We start from the raw sequence: 22137 nt of genomic DNA, 5'->3' as shown, positions 1-22137 counted from the left end.
TAGTTCATCAGCTTACAGTGGACTTGATCTAATCAATAATTTTTTTTTCTATAGATGGATCCAATCAGGGTTTGCCGTATCAGATCGAACCATCCGGTACGGAACGTACCGAGCTGGACCGGTCCCTTACCGGTCCGATTCGGATCTATTTTTCGGAAAACGACCCCGAACCGTCTGGTTCGATGCGGTTCGGACCCATACCGCCCGGAATCGGATGGTATAGCTTGATTCGTCGCCGGTTCGGGATGAACCGAACCGTACTGCCCGGAAGACCATTTCACGTGGGGGAGGGGGGGAAGATGGGGGCCTTTTCACATGGTGGGGGGCGGAGAGGAGGGAGAGAAATGGGCATGGCCCACTTCATATGGGGAGAGGGAGGGGAGGGCCTGGTACTTATTACCTTCGGTGTTCTCCGAGAGTTCTCAGAGAACACCCATGGCCGTGGGCAACCTTGATCTCAACGGTTTCGTTGAGACCTCCAAAAAATTAGAAAAAGAAGGTAAAATTTCATAAAATTGGAAGAGTGATTTGAGAAGAGGCTGATCTTTGGTCGGAAGTAAGATAATCTGTTATTTTGTTAGTAAATATTTTTTTTATTTTTATTGTTAGAAATAGAATAAAAATGAGGTAAAATAAAAATAAGAGAAAATCATGTCAAAATCTTATAATTTTGGTATGATTTAATTATATGTGATAGATCTTTGGATCTGATGATCAGAAAAAAACTGGAGGATAGGAGACCACTGTTTATGAGACACAGCCACAGGATAATATTCGATTCACCGGTGAGTCTCAGTTTACATATGTCACACAGGATAGGGATCATGGTGGACAAATCGGTAGAGATAATGGGGAGCCGATTTCATATAGATGATGGGCTTCTAGAGGTCGTCCAGCACATGATGTAGCTGCAGATGATCTTGCACGTGGAGTAGGATCCATAGATGTATCTGCATCATCCTTGCATTATGGATCCTATTATCCGCAGCCACCTTATGATCCATATGCATATGGTGCATCCGAGGCATCGTCTTCTAGTGGTTACTACCTTATATAGTTTGGAGTATCTTACGGATCAGATTTTGCTATTGGCATATTTGGATGGGCTTCTCCACAGCCGTACCATCATCTCGAGGATACTTTTCAGAGCCAGAGTTTTAGTGAGAGGTCTGAGATATCTTACAATTCAGAGAGGATGTCTTATGGGATGAATTTCGATAGTACAGTGCAGCTTGGCTAGAAGGTTGGATCAATATCTCTCCAGACTATATTAATGATCCAGACATCTACGAGTATCATAGACACTCGACAAGAAATTAAATGCAGAGTACATCTTGAAGTTCGTATATCAGTTATTGTGCTTTGTACTTAAATATTTAGATACATTTTAATGCATATTTTATATATTTTTTCTTTAATTTTGAGATGACATAATTAAAATATAATATAAATAAATATATATTTTAAATTTCGGATCAAGAGTCTTTGTACCGCTATTTAACTCCAAATTGAATCCAAATACGTCAATAATATGCAATATAATATTATTTTGTGATTGTATTTATCAATTATTAACTTTAATCTTCAAAAAAAAAAAATCGAAAAAAAATTATGTACTGATACCGAATCGATATGCTTTGACGTACCATATGTTGGTATGGTATTAATATCGAAATCACATCGTATCGGACCGGCACTGGTATGCTGTCCGGTACTGATATATGGAACCTCGGATCCAATGATCTGATTTGACCCATAAGAGTTTGCAAGGCTTCACCCTTGAATTGTCTGACCTACGTGTCTAGTCCGGTTCTTGCAACTCTTAGTGGTTTATTTTCAAGACGACTTAACAATTAATATTAGAAAAATGACCAACCACTCGTGAGATCTTGAGCAAAAGTAACTCGATACAAGAACTCTACCATTATTATGGAGTGCGGAAAGTTGTTTAGAACTTGTTTTCTAATGGTGTGATCTGGGCTCGATTGGTTTGTGATGGTGGGTATAGCGCTATTGGAATAGCGAACAGGCTTTCTTGATTATGATTGCGAACAGCAAAATTCTGTATACATCGCCTGCGGTGTAGAAAATCTTTTCCGTAAAAGAATGATTGATCTTTTTTTTTGCAACATTAACTATTGGATGACATTTTGCACTGCTTTCGAAGCCCTCCAACCTTCTCCTTCCAGCTTTGAAAGTTGTACGAGACATGATCCAACGGTTTGTGCTGTGAAAAAAAGATACATCATTCTTTTGCGCGAAAGATGCAACCCTCACCTGCCGTGAACACCATATTGCCAGATCTGTTCCAACGTTAAGCTTCTAGCCAAGGTTTGGGGCTTTTAACTTTGATGATGTCATTGGACTCTTCAGAACCTGATGTAACTATAGTCAAGATTGCCAAACCATAGTATCGGACATCTGTAGCCTGCATCATCTTTTTATGTGTTCAAACCATAAATCAATAAAAAATAATTTCCATTGATGCTCTTGAGTATTCCTCTATTTATGCTGCACTCTATATGCTAGTGGGATTCTAGAGTAACTCTAGTGGATTTTGAAGGTCTTTCAATAGCGAACCGTAAACGCCAGTGGCTCACCAACAACCAGGGATGATCCTTGGAGTTTGGATACCAAAAAAAAACCTTTCACGACAAAGTATAGCTGCTATTATCATCCTTCTAACCATTTTTAATGAGTTTATCTATTTCCATGCTATTTCTTAATTATTATTTTTGTACTGTTTTTTAATGAAAGCGAAGGAATTAACTGTGCGCATGCACTTATGGAACATGCAAAACTTTCTTCCATGAGAACCTTTCCAGCAATAGCGAACCCACTCTATCAAATCAGTTCTGAAGGAAGAATTCTTTTCAGTCTACCATAGTTTTGCAATTTAGATCCTGGTTATCTGATGAAATCAATGCCTTGTATATAACAAAGCTAATTATTAAGAGTAAAAAAGAAACATCAAGTGAAAGCAAAATCAGCGACCTACTCAAATTTTTTAATAGAACATCTCTAACGGTTTTATCGTCATCATACAATAATCATAACTTCGGGATGAAACTGAACAGTATTCTCGTTGCAGCAACTCATTATCAGTGCTCTCTAGGCCTGAGAGAACTGGGTGCATATTTTAAAAGCAATAATAGAAATCAGATGCCCAACTTACACAGAAATACCCCCTCTAATTGTCCTAGCTTTAGAACATACCATTTCGGAAATGAGTATTGTCTATCTGAAAGCACGAGAGAATCCATCTTGAAGGCTAGTCAAAAGAAAAGCAGTGCCATGTTGCCAACCACTCAAGAGGTGTCATATGGGAGTCCATCTCTTCTGTGGCTCAATTTTGGAATATCATGTCCGCGGACTCCGGTGGATGTGTCTACACAGAAGTTACTAACTCATCCTTTCTAACAAGACAGAGAGAGAAGAAAAGCATGGCTGAAAGCATTATCAGAACTTCATATTTGAATTAATTACAGAAAAAGTAGCACTCTCTAGTGTCAGTTAAGGGACGGGTAATAGAAGGCTAAACACATAAATCTACTCTTCAAATTACATCAATCTCGACATCTCTAAAATAATTAAAATATTACACCTGTGAACAAGATTCCTTTATCCCCAGAAACAAATGTGCTCTCTCCCATGCTATTAATGCACTAGAACAGCTTGCAGAATTATGGTTTATTGTTGATAGAAATATGTTTTTCAAGCAGAATGCTCCTTATTGAATTAAAGGGTCCTGCATTCAACAGATAAAAGTTAGTTCAGATTAGAAAAGCTGGGAAGCTGGATTAAGTCACAAAGCTTGTAATCTCACATAGAAAGTTAGCCAACATACCCATATTTCTACAATGATAAGGCAGTGATATGCATTCGGTATGTATAGCTCATCCTGGACCAATCCATCAAGCTGCCAGTTAACCATGGACATGTAAACTGTAACTGACTAGAGCTGGCAAAAATCTTCATCAGCCTCTATCAGTCACTTCTGGACATATGGATGACTCCTTGTATGAGTAGTCAAACCAGATAGATGGGCCATGGATGATTACGTTCAGGCAATCCTTTTGTCAAATATCCATATATTTACCTTTAAACTTTACCCAAGAGCTTATTCACTTCACAGTCCGCATGCCAACAGTTCTAACACGAAATCGATACTGTGGTTGCTGCTCTTCTGCATCATCTTCCTCTTCACTTGAATCATCTTCCACCCTGTCCCATCGAGAGTAGTCCAGACCTGAATGCCCTTTTGGTTTTGGGATTGCTTCCCAACCCTTGGGTTTGGAAGGCAGATTAGCCGAAACCGCAAGGTTCGGAGTTTGGGTTACAGTTACTTCAGGATTACTGCTTTGGGGCTCAATTTTTGCATCCCGTTTCGGAGGGGATTCTTCATCTTCTTCGAGGTACAGTGCCTCTTCCTCAGATTCAGGTATCGGGGCTAGTGACTTCAGCAACAATAATAAAAGTAATCAGATTTTTTTTTTTAAAAAAAAAGATCAAACAAGGTCTTGCTTATTAATCAACTACCACTTCCTACATTTCTCTTTTTCAGTCAAAGGCGAAGGGTGAAGTGATAACACATACTTACCAGGAAACTTTCAAAAGCCTAATGAACACAAGAATGGGATAGCATATTAAAATTGACATTGGTAATGAACTTGATTTCACACACAGGGATTCTTCATAAATCACATTTGTGATTATAGATATAATTCTAACTTTTCCTCCTCCCTCAAGTATCACACAGAAAGTTAATTTTAGTTTGATTAACATAATAATCTGTCTACCATTTGCAATATACACTTAATTACATGCTGAGATCACAAAAATGTACAAAGTTAAGGTTGACTGGTAGATAAATTCATATCCAACATCGTTTAGAAATGGTTCCAACATCTAGATCCAACCAAACCATATAATTTTGGGCTTCAGTCAAATGGTCCAGCCTCAGTGGTGTATTAAGGGGTGAAGTGTCATCCAAATACCAAGAAAAATCAGTTAGATTCTATATAATTCTCAAGCGGGCATGACATACCCAAGATATAATATATGCATCAAAACTAGGCTATGACTATCACAGGGAAATCTATCAGACCATTTTACGTTATCGCTATCTTAGCTCAAGATCACTCATTTTAGGAACAATGACCACCTAATTAAACAAACGACTAAACATTTACATTTATACAAATAAACAAATGGTTAGATCGGGTGTGATCAGGGTATGGGGCCACCTAATCAATATTGGTCCATATATCATTCTTTTTATGGTTAGGTTGGAGTTGGATCAAAAAAAAAAAGACAAAGCCCATAGGATAACAAATGGTTCTAAATTTTGAACCAACTCATCATATAGGTTGGGTCCAATCAGGTCTTACTGAGTCAGGGTTTCGTCCGATCTTAGGACATTCCAATCCATTTACAGCCTCATGGGCAGACTCTCATAAGGCAAAAAACAGTCCTTTCCTTCATATGAAAAGATAACATAAAATTAGATGAAGCAATTTATTTTTAAGAATGCACAACTAGAAAACAGTATCAGTTCTGTGTTTCTAATGAGACAAGTACTACTCCTGCAGGAGTCAGTGCCTATGGAGATAATGAAACTGAAGATGTGTTGCAACTTAGATAATATATCCTGCAGAGAGTAAGTACCATCATGAGTAAAGATCATAATCACAAAGCAACACCTTTTTCTTCAACAGATAGCCAGACAAATTAGTTTAATTGGATAATTTTACATGATGCAGTGACACAGTTATAAACAATACTTAGATCATTAGCTTCCACATAAAAATCCAGTTTAAATTTATTTATTCCCTTTCTTCTAATATTTCCCAAATTCAATTCCCAGGCAAGTAAGCAGATACTCATTGTACTTGATGTTATATTGTTAATCTATTACAAAAATCACAGCGATCTGATGCAAGACCTTTTGGAGAATCTAGCATACGCTGCTTGTAAACTAATGGAATATGTAACACCTGAAATGCAACCAAAAACCAAATTACAGATATACAAACACAAAAATGTATGACATTTATTCTCTTTCCTTGTGACCTTTGATATTTTTCGTTCAACTTTCAGTATAAATTATGTTGGAATAAGGCTCTTTTTACTACAGACACGTTAAATTCCTAACTACCAATAAAATTATCTATTTTGTCATCCAAATAAAAGCTGATATGTTCTTTAGCGTCATTGCATGCACAAAATAAGCAAAATATACATACAAGAATAGTAAGAAGGAAAGAAACTTACCAATTGTGTTCTTAGTCGAGATTGCAGGTTCTGGTACACATCTGATGATGGATTTAGCTCCATCAGACGGTTGACATCAAACAGTGCTGATTGGTAGTCCTTAAGAGTAACCAATGTTTGTGCACGTAACATCAATGCCCCCGTGTGCTGGTGATCTAGCTCGAGGACTGACGTACATTCTTCTGCTGCCTAAGATTTGCAGTCATTTTGAGTAAAATTCAGCAGAAACCAGGCAACCATTAACAGAGAAGCAGAAAACATCATGATAACAGAAATGCAATATTGCAAGTTGTTTAAACACATAATCAAGTTTCTGCATGTTAAATTGTTCAAGATATGTCTCAAACTCCAACTGAATGACACGAATGCTGCATAAATGCAATGCTCCTCCACTCCAAAAATTTGGGTGCAACAATCCTTAAGGGTAGCCTTAATTTTCATTACCAATATAATACAATAAAACTAATAAATTTAACTCTGCTTTAGAGGAAATATATTGTCATTTCAGATGTCCAGTCAGACTGCTATTTATCCAATTAGAGCAAGGTCTACCCCAACACTGCATTCATTCTTTATACATGAACAGACTGGACAACCAAAAATATACCGCAATTTCACATAACAACACGTTATTGCAATACAATAGTATTCTTTTATTGTGTACGTCAAAATTACATGCAAATGAACTACAAAATTGTGTAACAACAGCCTGGCCCAATTGAATATACAAAAGAGCATTTGAACATCTAGAATTTAAAGCAAGAACCTGATCATGTGAACCAACTCATATCTACTAACATGAGGTGCTTCAGCTGATTAGTATCTATACACAATGCTGAATGGCTATGAATGTAGGAGTTGGATTTAGTTACATATGGAGAACAAATTACAACTAAAGGGCTCATCTACCCCAACACACACCCCCCCCCCAAAAAAAAAAAGAAAGGAAAAAAAAAAAAAGAATATGTTATGTATCTAAAGAAACATAGAACTGTAAAGCAATATAGTTTCAAGAACACGCTGCCTGTTTATATCCACAGAAATTAAATGGGAAGAGAAATTGCATAATTTCTATGCATTGTAAACATGCATGGTAAACTAAGTTTCAAACCTTTTAGTGGTGACAACTTATGGATCTTTCTTGGTCACATCTAAGGTGTCTGGTTAGAAACAAAGAAGGGTGAATGGAATACTTTGAAAGAATTTTTTGTGTATTGCAGCACCAATTTCAGTACACAATCTCATATATATTTCACTAAATCAAGTTCACAACAGTATACCTCTGACAAGGTGTATTCCTGAAGACTTCATCTTAAATGCCAATTTCTAATTATATACTTTCCAGGTTTAAAACTAACATACACCTCAGTATTCTCATCTTTGATGCAATTACCTTGCACACATACACTCAGCGTGTTCAAGCTCTTTTCACTAACATATACGATTTTTCATATTGCCACTGTTTAAGCATGCTAACCTTTCAGAAGGAAAATTAAACCAGCTGGTTTTTCCAGTCCATATAGAACCACTTGAAGTGTTTGAGAGCAGCACAAACCATGCTGACCAAACAATTTGGTCCTGCTCCTCTCAACGATTTGTCTATTTACATATAACTGAACTCAATAAATGAAACCAAAACTTACATACAAAAAGTTCAAAACTGTGCACTTTCTTGTTTATTACATGGTCTGGATTTTAAATTACCCATGCATTGAATCTGCTGTCCTCGACAGTTGAAGGACATCAGGGAAACACAGTAATTGGTGCAACTATCAACTGATTCAAAAGGCACAATTTATTCAACTATTAATATCTCTGTATAATAATTAATAATACCACATCATGATTTCTTTGTATAATATGCAAGCAAAGCAACATGGATTAGAAATAGATGGTTAGCATCGCTAATCTAAAAGACAGTTTGAATATATATCTTTTGAACACGTTCATGTTTTTAAATCGCCAATTGTTCATCTCTATCCAAAGATCACTTCTGGAAGTTTCCAAGCAATGAATACCCACCACCCACATCATATTTATTTATCACATCCTTCAAACAAGGTTCAAAAAAGAGTTTATTAATTCCATAAACAATATAATCACAAGACAATACAGAAATGATTAAAGTTTGAATTTTTATTGCATATATTATATTATTTTAATCAGCTGACAACCTCCGCACCACATAGGATTGCCAAAAACCTCAAGATCACAAATTTTACCCAAATGAAAACAGAAATAGAAAATAAAACAAATTGGTAAACAAAGATCCCCATTACTTAAAATTTTAAAGGGAATAAGAATGATTGGAAAACCTTCTTGAAGTCGTGCAATTTCAGATAGCAGGCGGCCCGGTTGCTGTGGAGCGCGATCTTCTGGGCCTTGGTCTTGGCCAGAGCCAGGGCCTCAGTGTAGAGCCCTAGCGCCTCCTCGTGCTGCCCTTCTCGATACATCTGATGCGCCCTCTCGATCTTGTTCAGAGCCGTCGCCATCCCAATCTTTCATCCACTCAACGAACCGAATCAATAGAAATCCCAATAAAAACCAGCCAAAAATCGAACCTTTTGAAAAAAAAAAACCCCTAAAATCCCGATTTAACTCGAAAGGGATTCGAAGGATCGAGGAGAGGGGAACTGAGAAAAATACAAAAAATCAAGTAAACAAGAAAGGAAGGTGAAATATGGATCGCGGAACCCAAGGAGGAAACGATGGGAAGGTGGATTCGTGGAGAAACCCGAGGAAGGGCAAAAGCGGAACGAGCAAAGGGATCGGGGAATTCGGAAGGAAATGGGACAAGAAACGGATCGGCGCGGGCGAATTTTAAGAGAGGGGAAGAGAGAGAGCCGTGTTGTCCGCTTCCAGTTCGCATGAAAAACTCCGGCCCCCCGGGGAGAGGATCGTTGAACCAAGCACTTCTTCTAATCTAATTTAAAATTCAAAATATAATATTTTTAAAGTAAACTACAATGGCCATTTTTAAAATTTAAATTAATTACAGATTCCTATTCAATATTATAAAAATATACATCTTACTACTTAACTCTTACCCTATATATATATATAAAATCTTTTATAAATATTTTTTTATTAAATAAACTAATAATTTTACTAACATCATCATTATCTAATCTATTTAAATTTTAAAATATTTTTATTATTTTGATATTTTTTATTTTTAAAATTTAAAATTTTTATATTTGATTAAAAAGTTATGCGTATATTTTTGAAATATTGGGTGGGGGATTACGTAATTATCCTAAGACCTCAAGATTTTTTTAAAAAAAATGATATACTTTTTGAGATTTTTTTTAATTTTTAAATTTATTTACTATAATATTCATATATTTGCATACCCCTATCCTCATCATTCCAAAAAATTTCTAAACAGCCCACGTCTACTCCATGCGAGATATCATGAAATATTTATGATATTTCTTCTCGTATCTTTTCCATATCTAGTCCAAGCTTGATAGTGAATATCTTGTGATCTTTGATTTGGCAGTTACTGAGTTTTACTTGGTGACAACATTGAGGTCTTAAGTCTTGTTAAAATTCAATTAAAATTGTTTAAAAGTATAAGTAGCTCACGAGCAAAATATGATAAAAGATTAAGTAAATCAAATATAAAAAAAAAACAAAATAAAATTTTGCGATACGTAAACTACAAGATCTTATGACATAATATAAACAAAAAGGAGATATGAATTATAAATATATAAAAGAAAATATTTCTATAACATTAATCTAGAAAGAGATGGTTATACTAAAATTTTGTTTTTCCTATTCAAGTGCACGTACACTAAAAATTAGCACAAGTTTGGTATGTCTTTTTATGCCTTTTCTTTTTGATGCACTCCTTCGATGGTTCTACCTCGAAGGTTCTACCTAGTGCAGTACTTGTGCTTCCTAAATATTGTAGTTTCGTTAAACTCCTTGGCACCAATAGTGCTATTGTTCATGTATCAAGTTTAGCTGGAATTCAACAAAAGCTGTTTAGAAGAATGAGTCAGCTCACAGACCAAAAGTTTGAAGGATAAACAAAGTAAATATTGGATATGATTGCTGGAAAACTAACTTCCTTGAGAAGAAAGGTACCAGTCTTCCAAAATATAAAATTAGATCTTTGTAAAAGGCTTATATGTGTAGGGTTTTCTTTTTATTTTTAAGAGCATACATGCAAAAATCAAAAAAGAAATACAAATTCTTGATTTTAGATGATTAAAAAAATAGTTGCATCAAGGTTTCAGGATGTTGATGTGGCCGATGACAGAGGCATGACCTGCCGTGCTAGGATCCATGGACGGACCTCCAAAAGGGGAAGTCCGCTCGTATCGAAGGAGATGGTGGGGGTCTCTAACGGAAGATCCTCCAATACTTAAATCAGTCAGAGTTTTGAACACAAAAAAGAGAGAGAATATGGCTTGGTTTAGGTAAGCATACCCGTGTCTTCCTCTCGAAGATTCTCCTCTTATCTTTTATTTAGGGAGGTATTGGAATTTATTGTCCCCTAATCTGTATTGTTACGCTTGAGCCTGAAAATTATTAGTCGTGGATGTCTGTTATGTCCACGTGGCCATATTTTGGGAGCTTATCAAAAGATTTCAACAGATTGCCCTTGTGGTAAATAGGTGAGGTTGGCATGTAATCAAAGCTCCATCCACTTTCGTTTCGTGTCAGCACGGTCTGTAAATTTTATTCTTAATCATTGGTGATATTCCAATCCGAAAGCCTGTGAAGCTTGTGGAATTCATTTCCATTGGCGCTTGGGTGTTGACCTGGAGATCAATTGTGGTCCGATCCAGAGATCCGGTTATTGTCAAGCTAATGTAATTACTTTGTTGTGGCATCTTCGATGAACTCGATGGTGCTCGTCGTCGTAATGATGTTTTTGTAATCAATGATGTGTCTCGAAAATTATGGCAGAGGTGGCACGACCCGTGACAAAAACAAATAAAAGATCTTAAAGAAAAAGTATGTGTAGAATAGATAGAATGCAAATAGATGGTAGAAAGGATATTGGGACAAGAGAAATAGCAAAATTGGTTAGGTCAAAATAGAGTATGACTATGTTGTGCATTTCTGATGTATCCAAAAGGTAATCAATTTTATCAACTAGGCTGCAACTTTTAGATTAATTTCTGCTAAATCAAATTATATCGAAAAATTTATTGTTTTTCCTGTTTGGGCATAATGCCTTTACAATAAGAGTAGAGGATAATGTGGATCATCTGTTATAAAATTTACTATTACAAGATCCCTTTAAACACTGTTTTACAAGTAGGACATAGATGCAAAATCAATTGAGGGGCTATGATTCAAACCTTTTAGGAAGCAATTGGACAAGGTTCAAAAAGGCCAAATCAATCATTAGTTCATACATGTTCTTTCTTTATTTCTGTGTTTCTTTTAATAACACTTTTTATATAAAAATTGATTTAAATTTTTCCTATTTAGTACAGCAAAAATAGGCATCAATTGTGGTCAGGTTATGATTTCATCGAGTTCAATTCTACGTCCAATCTATTTTTTCCTTTTCTTTTCTTTTCGCTTCTCAACAGAGAAGCCTTCATTTGACATGTGGCTCCATTACGAGATACAGGTTTGACATGTAGCTCCGTTACAGAGCTTCCTCAAGTGTCTGCCCTCGATCATCCATTTGCTCTGCTCCCTTTCACGTCGTCCCAATCCCACGCGATTTATAGAAAAATAGTAAAAAAATCTGGAGTGCGATCCTCTATCGGATGAGTTGATGTTGACGAGGTGGGTACTGAGGCTGACGAAGTTAGCATAGTCACGGTTGATGAGGTCGACGAGCTCGGCCTTGAGGATGGCAAGGTGGGCACGGAGTTCGATAGTGAGGCTCTCTAGGGGTACGAAAGAGCAGGGGTCGGTGATGTAGTACTCTAGCTCGAAGTCCGGGCGGAAGAAGCGAGCGGCCTTGAAATAGAGCAGCTGAGACTCAATGGGATCGCCAAAGAGATTCGTGAAAACGATCCTCTGTCGGATGCATATGCGGTGGAGCCGACATCGACGAGGTGGGTACTGAGGCTGATGAAGTTGGCATAGTCGCAGTTGATGAGGTCGACAAGCTTGGCCTTGAGGGCAGCGAGGTGGGTGCGGAGCTCGATGGCAAGGCTCTCTAGGGAGATGAAGGAGCGGAGGTCGGCGATGTAGGACTCTGGCTCGAAATCCGAGTAGAGAAAGGAGGCGACCTTGAATCAGAGCAGCTGAGACTCAATGGGATCGCCAAAGAGATCCGTGGCCGATCAAGGAGGGAGGAGCCCCGCCATGGCTCTAGAATTTTTGGAGGTCCTTTTTTTTCTATCTTCTCTAGAACGCTTCTTCTTCTTCCCTTCTTCTGTGATAGTGTGCGGTGAGAAGAGCGCGAAGGCAGGATTACCCTTTCAAGATCCAGAACGGAGAACGAGATGGGTTAGATAGTTGTACCGGCGGAACCATTTAGAGGAGACGTGGAGTGCCTTTTGCCAACCCACCTAACCTCAATAAGCATGTCACCCAACGGGCATCTATCTATACAGGAAAAAATAAAAATTACAAATAAAGTTGCTAAGCCCGTATCTTTTTATCCTTTTGGCATCATAAAAATTTTTAAAAAAATCACAATGATGTTTCAAAATGCACCGTTGGTCACCATCATCTTCTTCGATGGGCCACGTGTTGGCAACATAAGCTTCCACTGTCAGTTAGCAGAGCAATGGAGAAAGGTGCTAAGGATAGTGGACGTGCAGGACATCAAAATCATGATTCTCAATTTCACCATCAACGAAAAAAATCGCATTCTATGCACCATATAAGATTATATACTAGTCTATAAAAAAAATTGAACTAATCACATCCACTAATCTAATTAACAACAAAATTGCCAAGCAAATCTCATGTTACATTTAGGTGAACTTGTGCTACTAGCCCCAACATGCACCTCTATGGAAGAACTATAGCTTAGACCATCAGTAATTTAATCAGACATAGATATATAGTTCCAAGAGATTATAAAATAAATAGATCACATGGCATAATAGCGTATGGTAGCACGAGAGGATGAATAACTTCATTAATTTAAAAAGTTCATTCATAGGCTGATGAGTCCTCATTCCTCCACGTTCACCGAAAGTGGCTTCACGACAAGCCTCATCCAATTATCTCCTAATCCGTGAAGCCATATTCGATCTTCATATCTAGGTTTGGGTCAGAAACCTTCAAGATTTTCTTATTCCTAGGTTAAAGAAAAATTATGGTCATGGAATTAATAAAAAGGTGAAAAAATATTGGTAAAAAAAAAAAAAAAGGTAAAAGAGAAGAAATAACTCTCCCATTTATTACAAGGTTTAACTTATTTCACCCTTGTAAGCCATGAAGTGAGTGCAGGTTAATGAGATGAGTAATTTTGATTAAAATAAAAATCGGTCCGTTTAACCAGCGCCACCATGGTGCTTGTTAAGATTATATTTAATGATAAATTTAGAGAGTAATAGCCACCGCTATCTCGATTTACATAACTTAGTATTTATTACTATTTTTTTTTTTTGAATGACAAAATTGCCCATGAGAATCCAATAAAAATAGTTCAACCATTTGTGTATAATTAAAACTTATACGTTTACACACGTGCATTAAAATATTAAAAAAATAAAAATAAATAAATCTTAAAAATATTTGAATAGATTAGATAAACATCATCATGTATGCTTATACGCGTGTATTAAAATATTAAAAAAATAAAAATATATAAATTTTAAAAATATTTGAACAGCTTAGATAAATATTATCGTGTGCGTCCTACAATACTTTTTGAATACCACAGAAATCCCATTCCCAAATCCAAAGGGACTCATGCACAAATGGCTGAACTATTTTGGCTGAATTTTTATGAGCAATTTTGATATTTGGAAAAAAAAGAATCGGTAATAAATATTATGTAAACTGAGATAGTGAAAATTATTACTCTCTAAATTGATCATTAAATGTAATCTTAACAAGCGCCTGCCCGGCGCCCGTTAAATAAAGCCAATAAAAATAACACCTAGAAAGTTTGGGGGATAGGTGGGTAGTGGGATAACTTACTCTATCTCCAGATTATCCTACAACTGATGTACTTGTACATGTAAATTGCCTTACTTCAGTTTAGAATTATGTATTTTATTTTTAACTTCCTTTATTACAACTTTCATTTGAGATCACATCATCTAGATAGGCCCTTATCTTTTTATGCAAGTAATTTTGGTCCGTTATATTCTTCTCGATTATTATTCTATAAGTTGGTAAAATCATTGGAGGGTGGCATTCAACTAATCTAATTTTCTAATTTGGCTGTCCTTACTCGTATAGTTGGCTAAGGAGCGAACCTTGAGGACAGTCAGATGAGAGGCTCACCTAAAAATATCATATATGTGCAGTTGTAAATTTTGGAGATTAAATGTCTTAAAATGTTTTGTTTTTGCAATTATTTGAATTATGCAGTATATGCTTTATATATGTTAAATAATAAAAATATTTGATACCAGACTTTCTATGGTCTAGCAACTATTTTTAATTTATAAAATTAGATCCTAAGACCCATCATAAGATATAGCAAATCATGCCATGCTCGCAAAATGATAAAGCTACTCCCCATCAAGCTTCTGATTAGGGACAAGGATTTGGCCATCCTTCGGTTTTGACATTACTAGGTATATATAATCTAATCCTTATCTTATCACCCTGCAGTTATTGTGATCGATCTTGGCAATACGGTTATCTACATGCATGCAATTAAAAACACCCACCTTAAAAAATAAATAAGCAAAAAAACAAAAACAAGAAAAAAAATAAAGAAAAAACTTGGATTCCATCGGAACAAGACTACGATTGCAAGACCACAAAATATTTGATCAATAGGGAAATCATCTTTGGATGACAAATCCCAAGTCTACTCCTAGATCAAGCCAAAGACAATGCTTAGTCGATCAACTTGACCCTGGCATAAGAAGAAGTCTAAGTCCAAGAACGTGGGTTGGGGCTTAATTTGGGTGCAATGGATGACCAAATTTGACATCAGAGAGTGATGGCGGTGAATTCCTTCTCCGTGGTGAGGAGAAATTCTTTGTGCACCACTGGTGGTGTAGAAAATTCATGGAGCATACGAATTTATATGATTGATTCATGTAACCACCGCTTTTCAATACGCATTTAATGCTTGTAGTTCCATTTTTTTGTTTAAAAATATTATATGACGAAACTATTTCTGTCTTTTGAAAAAAATTATGATATCCTATGACATATTATGACTTCCTATACGCAGGATGTCATAATATGGCTTAAAAAATTATGACATCCTGTATATATTATAACATCTTACGTCAAATTATGACTTCGTATATGTAGGATGTTATAATATGGTTCAGGATGTCATAATATAGTCCAAGATATCATAATATAGAAGGAGCATTTTTGTCCAAATACTTTCTAATGTGCATTTAATGCCTGTAGCTTTATTTTTTTTTAAAAAAAATTTGAATGATGAAAATTCTCCTGTTCTTTGAAAAAAATTATGACATCTTGTGCATATTATGACATTCTGTGGATAAAAATTATGACTTTCTGGATGCATGAAGTCATAATATGGACATAAGATGTCATAAGTTTTCTAAAAAATAAAAATATTTTCATCATTCAAATTTTTAAATGAAAAAATAAAGCTGCAGGTATTAAATGCGCATTGAAAAATGATGACTATATAGACCAATTGAGCAAGATGGTGTGCTCCACATTGAATTTTTTACACCATCCATGGTGCACAAAAAATTTCCCCCATGGTGACTAGAGAGGACATTTCTCCCCATTTTTCGATCCACGTGCATCACACATACCGTAGTCTAATTCACAGCACAACATAAACCCAAATCGGAAAAAACAGGAAAAAAGAGAAACCTCCTCGATTGACTATCAAAGGGATGAGGAAAATTATGGATCCCACTCCATGAGAATTTATTCCCAACCTTGCGTGCACCACATCGCCACGCATGCCGCCAATTAAAGCTGTTCATCCTATAGGCTCTATTCATCAAGTACACATTTTGATGCTTTGCTATATGAATAAGAATAATTATGATTGGTGGCATACATGGTCATGTGGTCTGTGGTATAGAAAATAATTTCTCTATTCAAAGGCCTCACTTTCTTTCCGTGCTCTAGGCAATCATCGGTCAACAATTTAGGCATAATTTTTTAGTGACAGCTCACTCAAACGCATTAGGCCCAATTAGCCTTTCCATTAGATATATCACAAATATTGCAATTTTAAGAATTCTCTTTTAATATCAAAATCATGATTGTAAGTTATCAATGATATGAGATATAGAATTTGCAAGCAATCCATCCAATCTATTTATCAATGTGCAACATAAAATAGATGCACGTTATGTTCATAAGTAGCACATTGAGATCAATAATAGAGCTTAATATGTAATTGGGAAAAATGGTTTATTTAGGGGCTTTGGTTGGATCTGATCTCGTGTGAACAACCCACATTCTCGATCATGACCAGGGTCGTCAATGGTGAGAAGCACTACTCTTGTGCAACATTTGGTTCACTAGAATGAACACAAATGAAATGGGAGATTCTGCCTTCCAACCCATTCTATAGCAAAAACTCCAATAGAATCATGATTCCTTCATTTTAAGGAATGATGGTGCCACCGTGACATGGGATAAATGGTCATTCCCATGAGAGTGAGAACAAATAGTATGTTTGCTGAGGAAGTTATTAATAACATCTATAAGGTAAAAGAGCAACAAAAAGTATATTTATATGAGTTAATTATCAATGATTATCATATAAAATAAGAATGAATAATATAATTTAGAAAATAGTAAAAATATGAAGTAACATGTGTTCTAATATTATATGAATTGTTACTTATAGATTTTCGATATATTTTATATACTAGCAAATACGATTATGCAATGCATGTTAAAGAAGCAATAATATCCATTTAAAATAAATTATTAAATAATATTAAATAGAAAATATTAGAATGTATTAGACAAAAACTAAAAGTTAATTAAAATAAATAACTAAAATAAAAAATAAAATAAAATATGTTTATTCATAATTAAAATGTGAATAAAAATGGAGATAAAATCATAATAGAAATAGAAATAAATAAGATAAAATTTTAGAGACTAAAATATTAAATCTAAACTAAAAAATATGAATAAATAAAAATAAAAATAAAATAAAGTCATCCAGTGGAAAATATAAAAATAGAAAAATAGGAAAAACTATATATATTATGTCATAATACTCGAGGAAAATGCAAAAGGTTTTAGAATGCGTACCAAAAGAATTATTGATCATTGTTATAAAATTAACTAATTTCTTAATTAATGTAAGGCTTATTACATTCTAACGTATAACTAATTAAATTGAAATTAGATTGGATTTTTTCCTATGCATTCCTTTGTTTCACGTCCAAATAGTGGAATGGGAATCATGATACAGATTTTCAACATTCTCTATTCCTATTTTATTCCGATTATTTTTCATTCTTGGAAACCAAACGTGGCGTTTAGTATTCCTTGAGTGGATCATACCTCACGACACAACAGGCAAATCAAAATTGTCCAGATTGAGATGTCAATAATATTCTCTTCCCAATAATTCTGTGTCCAATCATATCAAATTAGCTTTCATGGTTTTGGATAATGTGAAGTCCAAGCTTGCAGTCGCATTGATGCAAGCTAGCTTTAGGCTTTAGTTCAGCTCGATGTAGGGTGTAGAATCTTGCATAAGGACACCCAACTTTTACTTGCCTTTATCACACCTTGATACTGTTCAGCCTGCTCGGGCTAGGATTGTCACACCCCAAACCCAACATCCAGATCGGATATGTGATGGCCGCACACTCCTTAGAGCAAACCCTAAAGAATATACAAGGTCAAATTAAATCATTACAACCTTATCAACCATAATATTTAATTTCAATAATAATTCATAAAACTTGCATAATTACAATTAACATTCCTTCAATCCTCTGATCAGGTATCAACGGTACTCTATCTATGCATCCGTTTACTCACAAATCCATACCATAGCCAACCATGAACATTTTGTAACTCTGAGAAGAAAAGAAAGATAAAGGGATGTGAGCTTTACAGTCCAGTAAGAATTTCCATATCACACCAATATAATAATATAATCTAAAAATAAAGATAAGCAATAACACATAAAAGTCGATGTTCACTGTCCAGAATACTGTAAACATTTATAGATTATCTGTTTTATCAAAAGAGATGCATTATCATGTATTAATAAGTGAAACAATTTTATTTAACGATTGTTTCATATCTTATCTTTCTATTTTCTTCTATTATCACATCGTCTTTAATCCTTTTCTTTTTGGCTTTGGTTTTGGACTACCAGGATCATGCGACGATCTTTTATTCGGATCAATTTCTGTGATCTTCCTCGGATTGAAATATTCATGATCTTTCTCGGATCAAAATGGCTATGATCTTTCTCGGATCAAATCATTCATGATCTTTCTCGGATCAGATTCTTCCACATATAAACCTGTGGGGGCTGTCTCAGGCATAAACTCCTGGCAGGCTATTCCACATGACAAGGCCAGTCCAAACCATATTTCTCTTTCTTTTCATTTTCATGAAATTATAATATTTGACTTCATTAATCAATTCAAATTTTGCAGTGTAATAAATATGTCATATCCATATAATCATACCATCAATCACTGATACATATGTATTGATATAACATACTCATGCTCAAAATCACATAAATAAATAATAGTGTCTCAGATATAACAAATTCATCGATCTCAAATTTGACGATACAAAATCAATAAGATAAAACCAACGATAAAATAACATATATAATGATGATCATGTACAGAAATTCTTACCTTTACCGGTGATTGATCCAAGCACAGAAATCAATGTTCTTCTTTGATTTATGAATTTCTTTAACAAAATATTCCATTCGATATCATATGCAGACAATCACCTCTTCATAACCCTAATCAAATATAAAAATCATATATGGAGAAAATTATCCGATAATCAATCATAATAACACAAATCTAGGACCTCTCTCAGGATTAACCAAAATTAAGATTTGTCTAAGTATCTGGATCCTCCACTGATCCATAAGACTTCTAGAGAGAGAAAATTCAGGAAGAGAAAAAATTTTAGAGAGAGAAAGTGGAGAGAGAAAATTTTTGTATCCTTCAAACGAGGCAATCATGATCGAGATCATCAAAGATCATATCAGGATGACTCAATATGGATTAACCATGATTGATGTTATCAATTTCGAATAAAGATCGGATCGAAATCTAATCTACTGCATGAATTTCGAAGCAATCTCAGGTCATCATATTTTCATATCAATTTTATCCTAGGATCCGTGATGAAATCAGAGAGAGAAAAATACTAGAGAGATAAAATCTATAAAGAGAGAAAGATCTAGAGAGAGAATTTAGAGAGAGAAAATATAGAGAGAAGATAGAGAGAGGAGAGAGGAAAGAGGAAGAGAAAGGAGGGAGACGAGAGAGAGAAAATTTTTCTCTCTTTTTTTTTCTATTTTTATTTTTCTCTTTCTCTTTTTATTTTTCTTTTTCTCTTTTTCTTTTCTTTTTCTTTTCCTTCTTTCTTCTTCTTTTTTTTTTTTTTCTTTTCTTCCCACGGCCTCCCTTGGGCCGAAACAGAGGACGGACAAGGGGCTCCAGCTTGGCTCTGGCGAGGGCGACGGCTTCGTCGGAGGTCCGGCAGTAGGTGGAGGCGACGGTGGAGCAAGGGATGGCCGGCGGCAAGGTTCGACCGGCGAGAAATCAAAAAAAGATCGGAAAAACAGAGGACTGCCACTTTTTCTTTTGTTTTCCGGTCATTGGCCGATCACCGGCGGCCAATACCTTCAGCGAAGAGAGATAAAGGGATGAGGATCCTATCCTAGGGATGAGACGCCGCAACCGACGGCACCGGTGGCCGAAAAAGAGAGGAAAGGGTCCGGCCGAAACAGAGCAAAACAGGGGTTCACCTTGTTCATGGATTTTTCGACGATCCCGATGGTCGGTGAGGGTCTAAAGCCATGGAGAGAAAGGAAAGAGGGAGAGGAAGAAAATTTGGAGCCTTACCTGAGCTTCGGTGGCCTCTTCGACCTTCGATTTTCGATGAACATGAGAAGAGGCTGCTGCGGCTTCCACGGAGAAAAGGGGAGGAATCGGGCTCAACGGTCGCCGGTGGAGGCTCGTGAGGGAGAGGGGAGTCTTATTTATAGAGGATCCTAGAGTTTTAAGGATCTCAGAACTCTTCTCCGTCCGGGATTCATCGGAGAAGAAGACTCCCGTTCTATTTTTTTTTTTTTTTTGTATGGGCTTTGGGTTTTTGGGCTTGATCCAGGGTCCAAATGGGCCGGGGTGTTACAAGGATTTGCCCAAAGATCAACATCATTTACTTAGAACAAGTCCAGATTGGTTCGGCTTCCAAGACTGCAGTCTACTTAATCGGGCTTTGGATTTTGGGCCTGGCCTTGAATTTTTTCATTAATTTTTAATTTTTTTAAAAAAACTTAAACATCCACTTTAAAAATACTGAACATAAATAAAATAATATTATCGATAATCTACAACATATAAATTATCTCTTAAATTAAAATATCAATAATGGTTGTCAATTAAGCATATAAATATATCAGATATAAACAACATAAGAAAAAAGAGGCTCAGGGTGGCTTTAATCCGCAAGGTCTATTTTTCAAGATCGCCTCGGCTTATTAAGCCCCTCCCCTCCCCCACACTCCATTCGCCTCCACCTCCACCTCCTCTCCCCAAAGGCTTCAACTTCAAGGTTGAGCTGGCTGAGACATCTAGCTTGCGAATAGGTCTACTAGGGATGAAAATGGGCCAATGGTATACCGTAGTCTGCATCTTTAGTTAGGCCCTACATTTTAGTATAGGGGGCATAGGACCATCTCATTGCATTCCCTCCTTAAGGAATTATGTATCATGTGCACACAAATTACTATCATATGAGATACATGTAGAACTCAAAAAACACTACATTGCATATGTAAGAGACATGCACCGTATGGACACACATCTTTCTATATCAAAAAGTACTCTTTTTGCGGTTATTCACTCTACTCGGCTAACTTTCGTAATCATAATAACACATATTAATGTTCGAGCAGATCTCTACTCATATTCAATCAGCTCTATATTGAGCTGTTGATGTGATCTACTATTTATATATATATAGTTTAGTGTTATTTAGACTGTCCATATGTATAGCTAAGTCCAGCTTATACATACATACATACATATATAACTACATACGTTCCAACGTACATACCTATATATATAGAGAGAGAGAAAGAGAGAGAGAGACTTTTAGCATGGCATTGCATTATGTTATTAATAAGAAACCAATTTCGTCAAGGATTTTCTTGTGATTGTGCTTATCGACTCTGCAATCACATTGACCATCAAGTATGGTGTTATTACATTGGTCAAAAGCTCGACAATATGTTATCTTTTTAGGCTAGGGCCCACATACACACACATATAGTTGGTATATATAATTTTCTTTTAACATTGCACCAATGTTGTTGGTGAGAAATCAATTTCGCCAAAGGATTTTCTTGTGATTGTGCTTGCCGACACCGTAGTCGCATTAACTATCCAATTTGGTGTTATTACATTGGTCAAGGCTGATAATGTGTCATCTTATGAAGCATACACCATAGTCACATTAACTATCCAATTTGGTGTTATCACGTTGGTCAAGGCTTGATAATATGTCATCTTGTCGAGCATAGACCTTGCTAGGTATTTGTGGATGAGAAAACAC

At 35.8% G+C, this 22137-nt stretch overlaps 1 protein-coding gene across 1 annotated transcript; it reads right to left on the bottom strand.

Moving 5' to 3' along the window:
* Positions 1–3609: 3609 nt before the first annotated feature.
* Positions 3610–8911, bottom strand: LOC105059844 (uncharacterized). The gene is made up of 4 exons (XM_010943303.3): positions 8589–8911; positions 6274–6462; positions 3848–4457; positions 3610–3748 (listed from the first exon to the last, which is right to left on the bottom strand). The coding sequence occupies exons 1-3, from the start codon at positions 8763–8765 to the stop codon at positions 4125–4127; spliced, it is 699 nt and encodes a 232-aa protein (XP_010941605.1). The 5' UTR covers positions 8766–8911; the 3' UTR covers positions 3610–3748; positions 3848–4124.
* Between the last annotated feature and the right edge of the window lie 13226 nt (positions 8912–22137).

The sequence above is a fragment of the Elaeis guineensis genome, chromosome 10, assembly GCF_000442705.2.
Source record: "Elaeis guineensis isolate ETL-2024a chromosome 10, EG11, whole genome shotgun sequence".
In the NCBI taxonomy this organism is placed as follows: Eukaryota; Viridiplantae; Streptophyta; class Magnoliopsida; order Arecales; family Arecaceae; genus Elaeis; species Elaeis guineensis.
The sequence above is the reverse complement of the archived record's forward strand: the minus strand, read 5'-3'. Positions and strand labels throughout refer to the sequence as shown.

Excerpts from the sequence above, each read along its gene's own strand:
- LOC105059844 (XM_010943303.3), bottom strand. The coding sequence starts at position 8,765 with ATGGCGACGGCTCTGAACAAGATCGAGAGGGCGCATCAGATGTATCGA. Across the intron at positions 6,463-8,588 it reads AATTGCACGACTTCAAGAAG|GCAGCAGAAGAATGTACGTC; the intron begins GTTTTCCAATCA and ends TGCAAATCTTAG. Across the intron at positions 4,458-6,273 it reads CTCGACTAAGAACACAATTG|TCACTAGCCCCGATACCTGA; the intron begins GTAAGTTTCTTT and ends TTGTTGCTGAAG.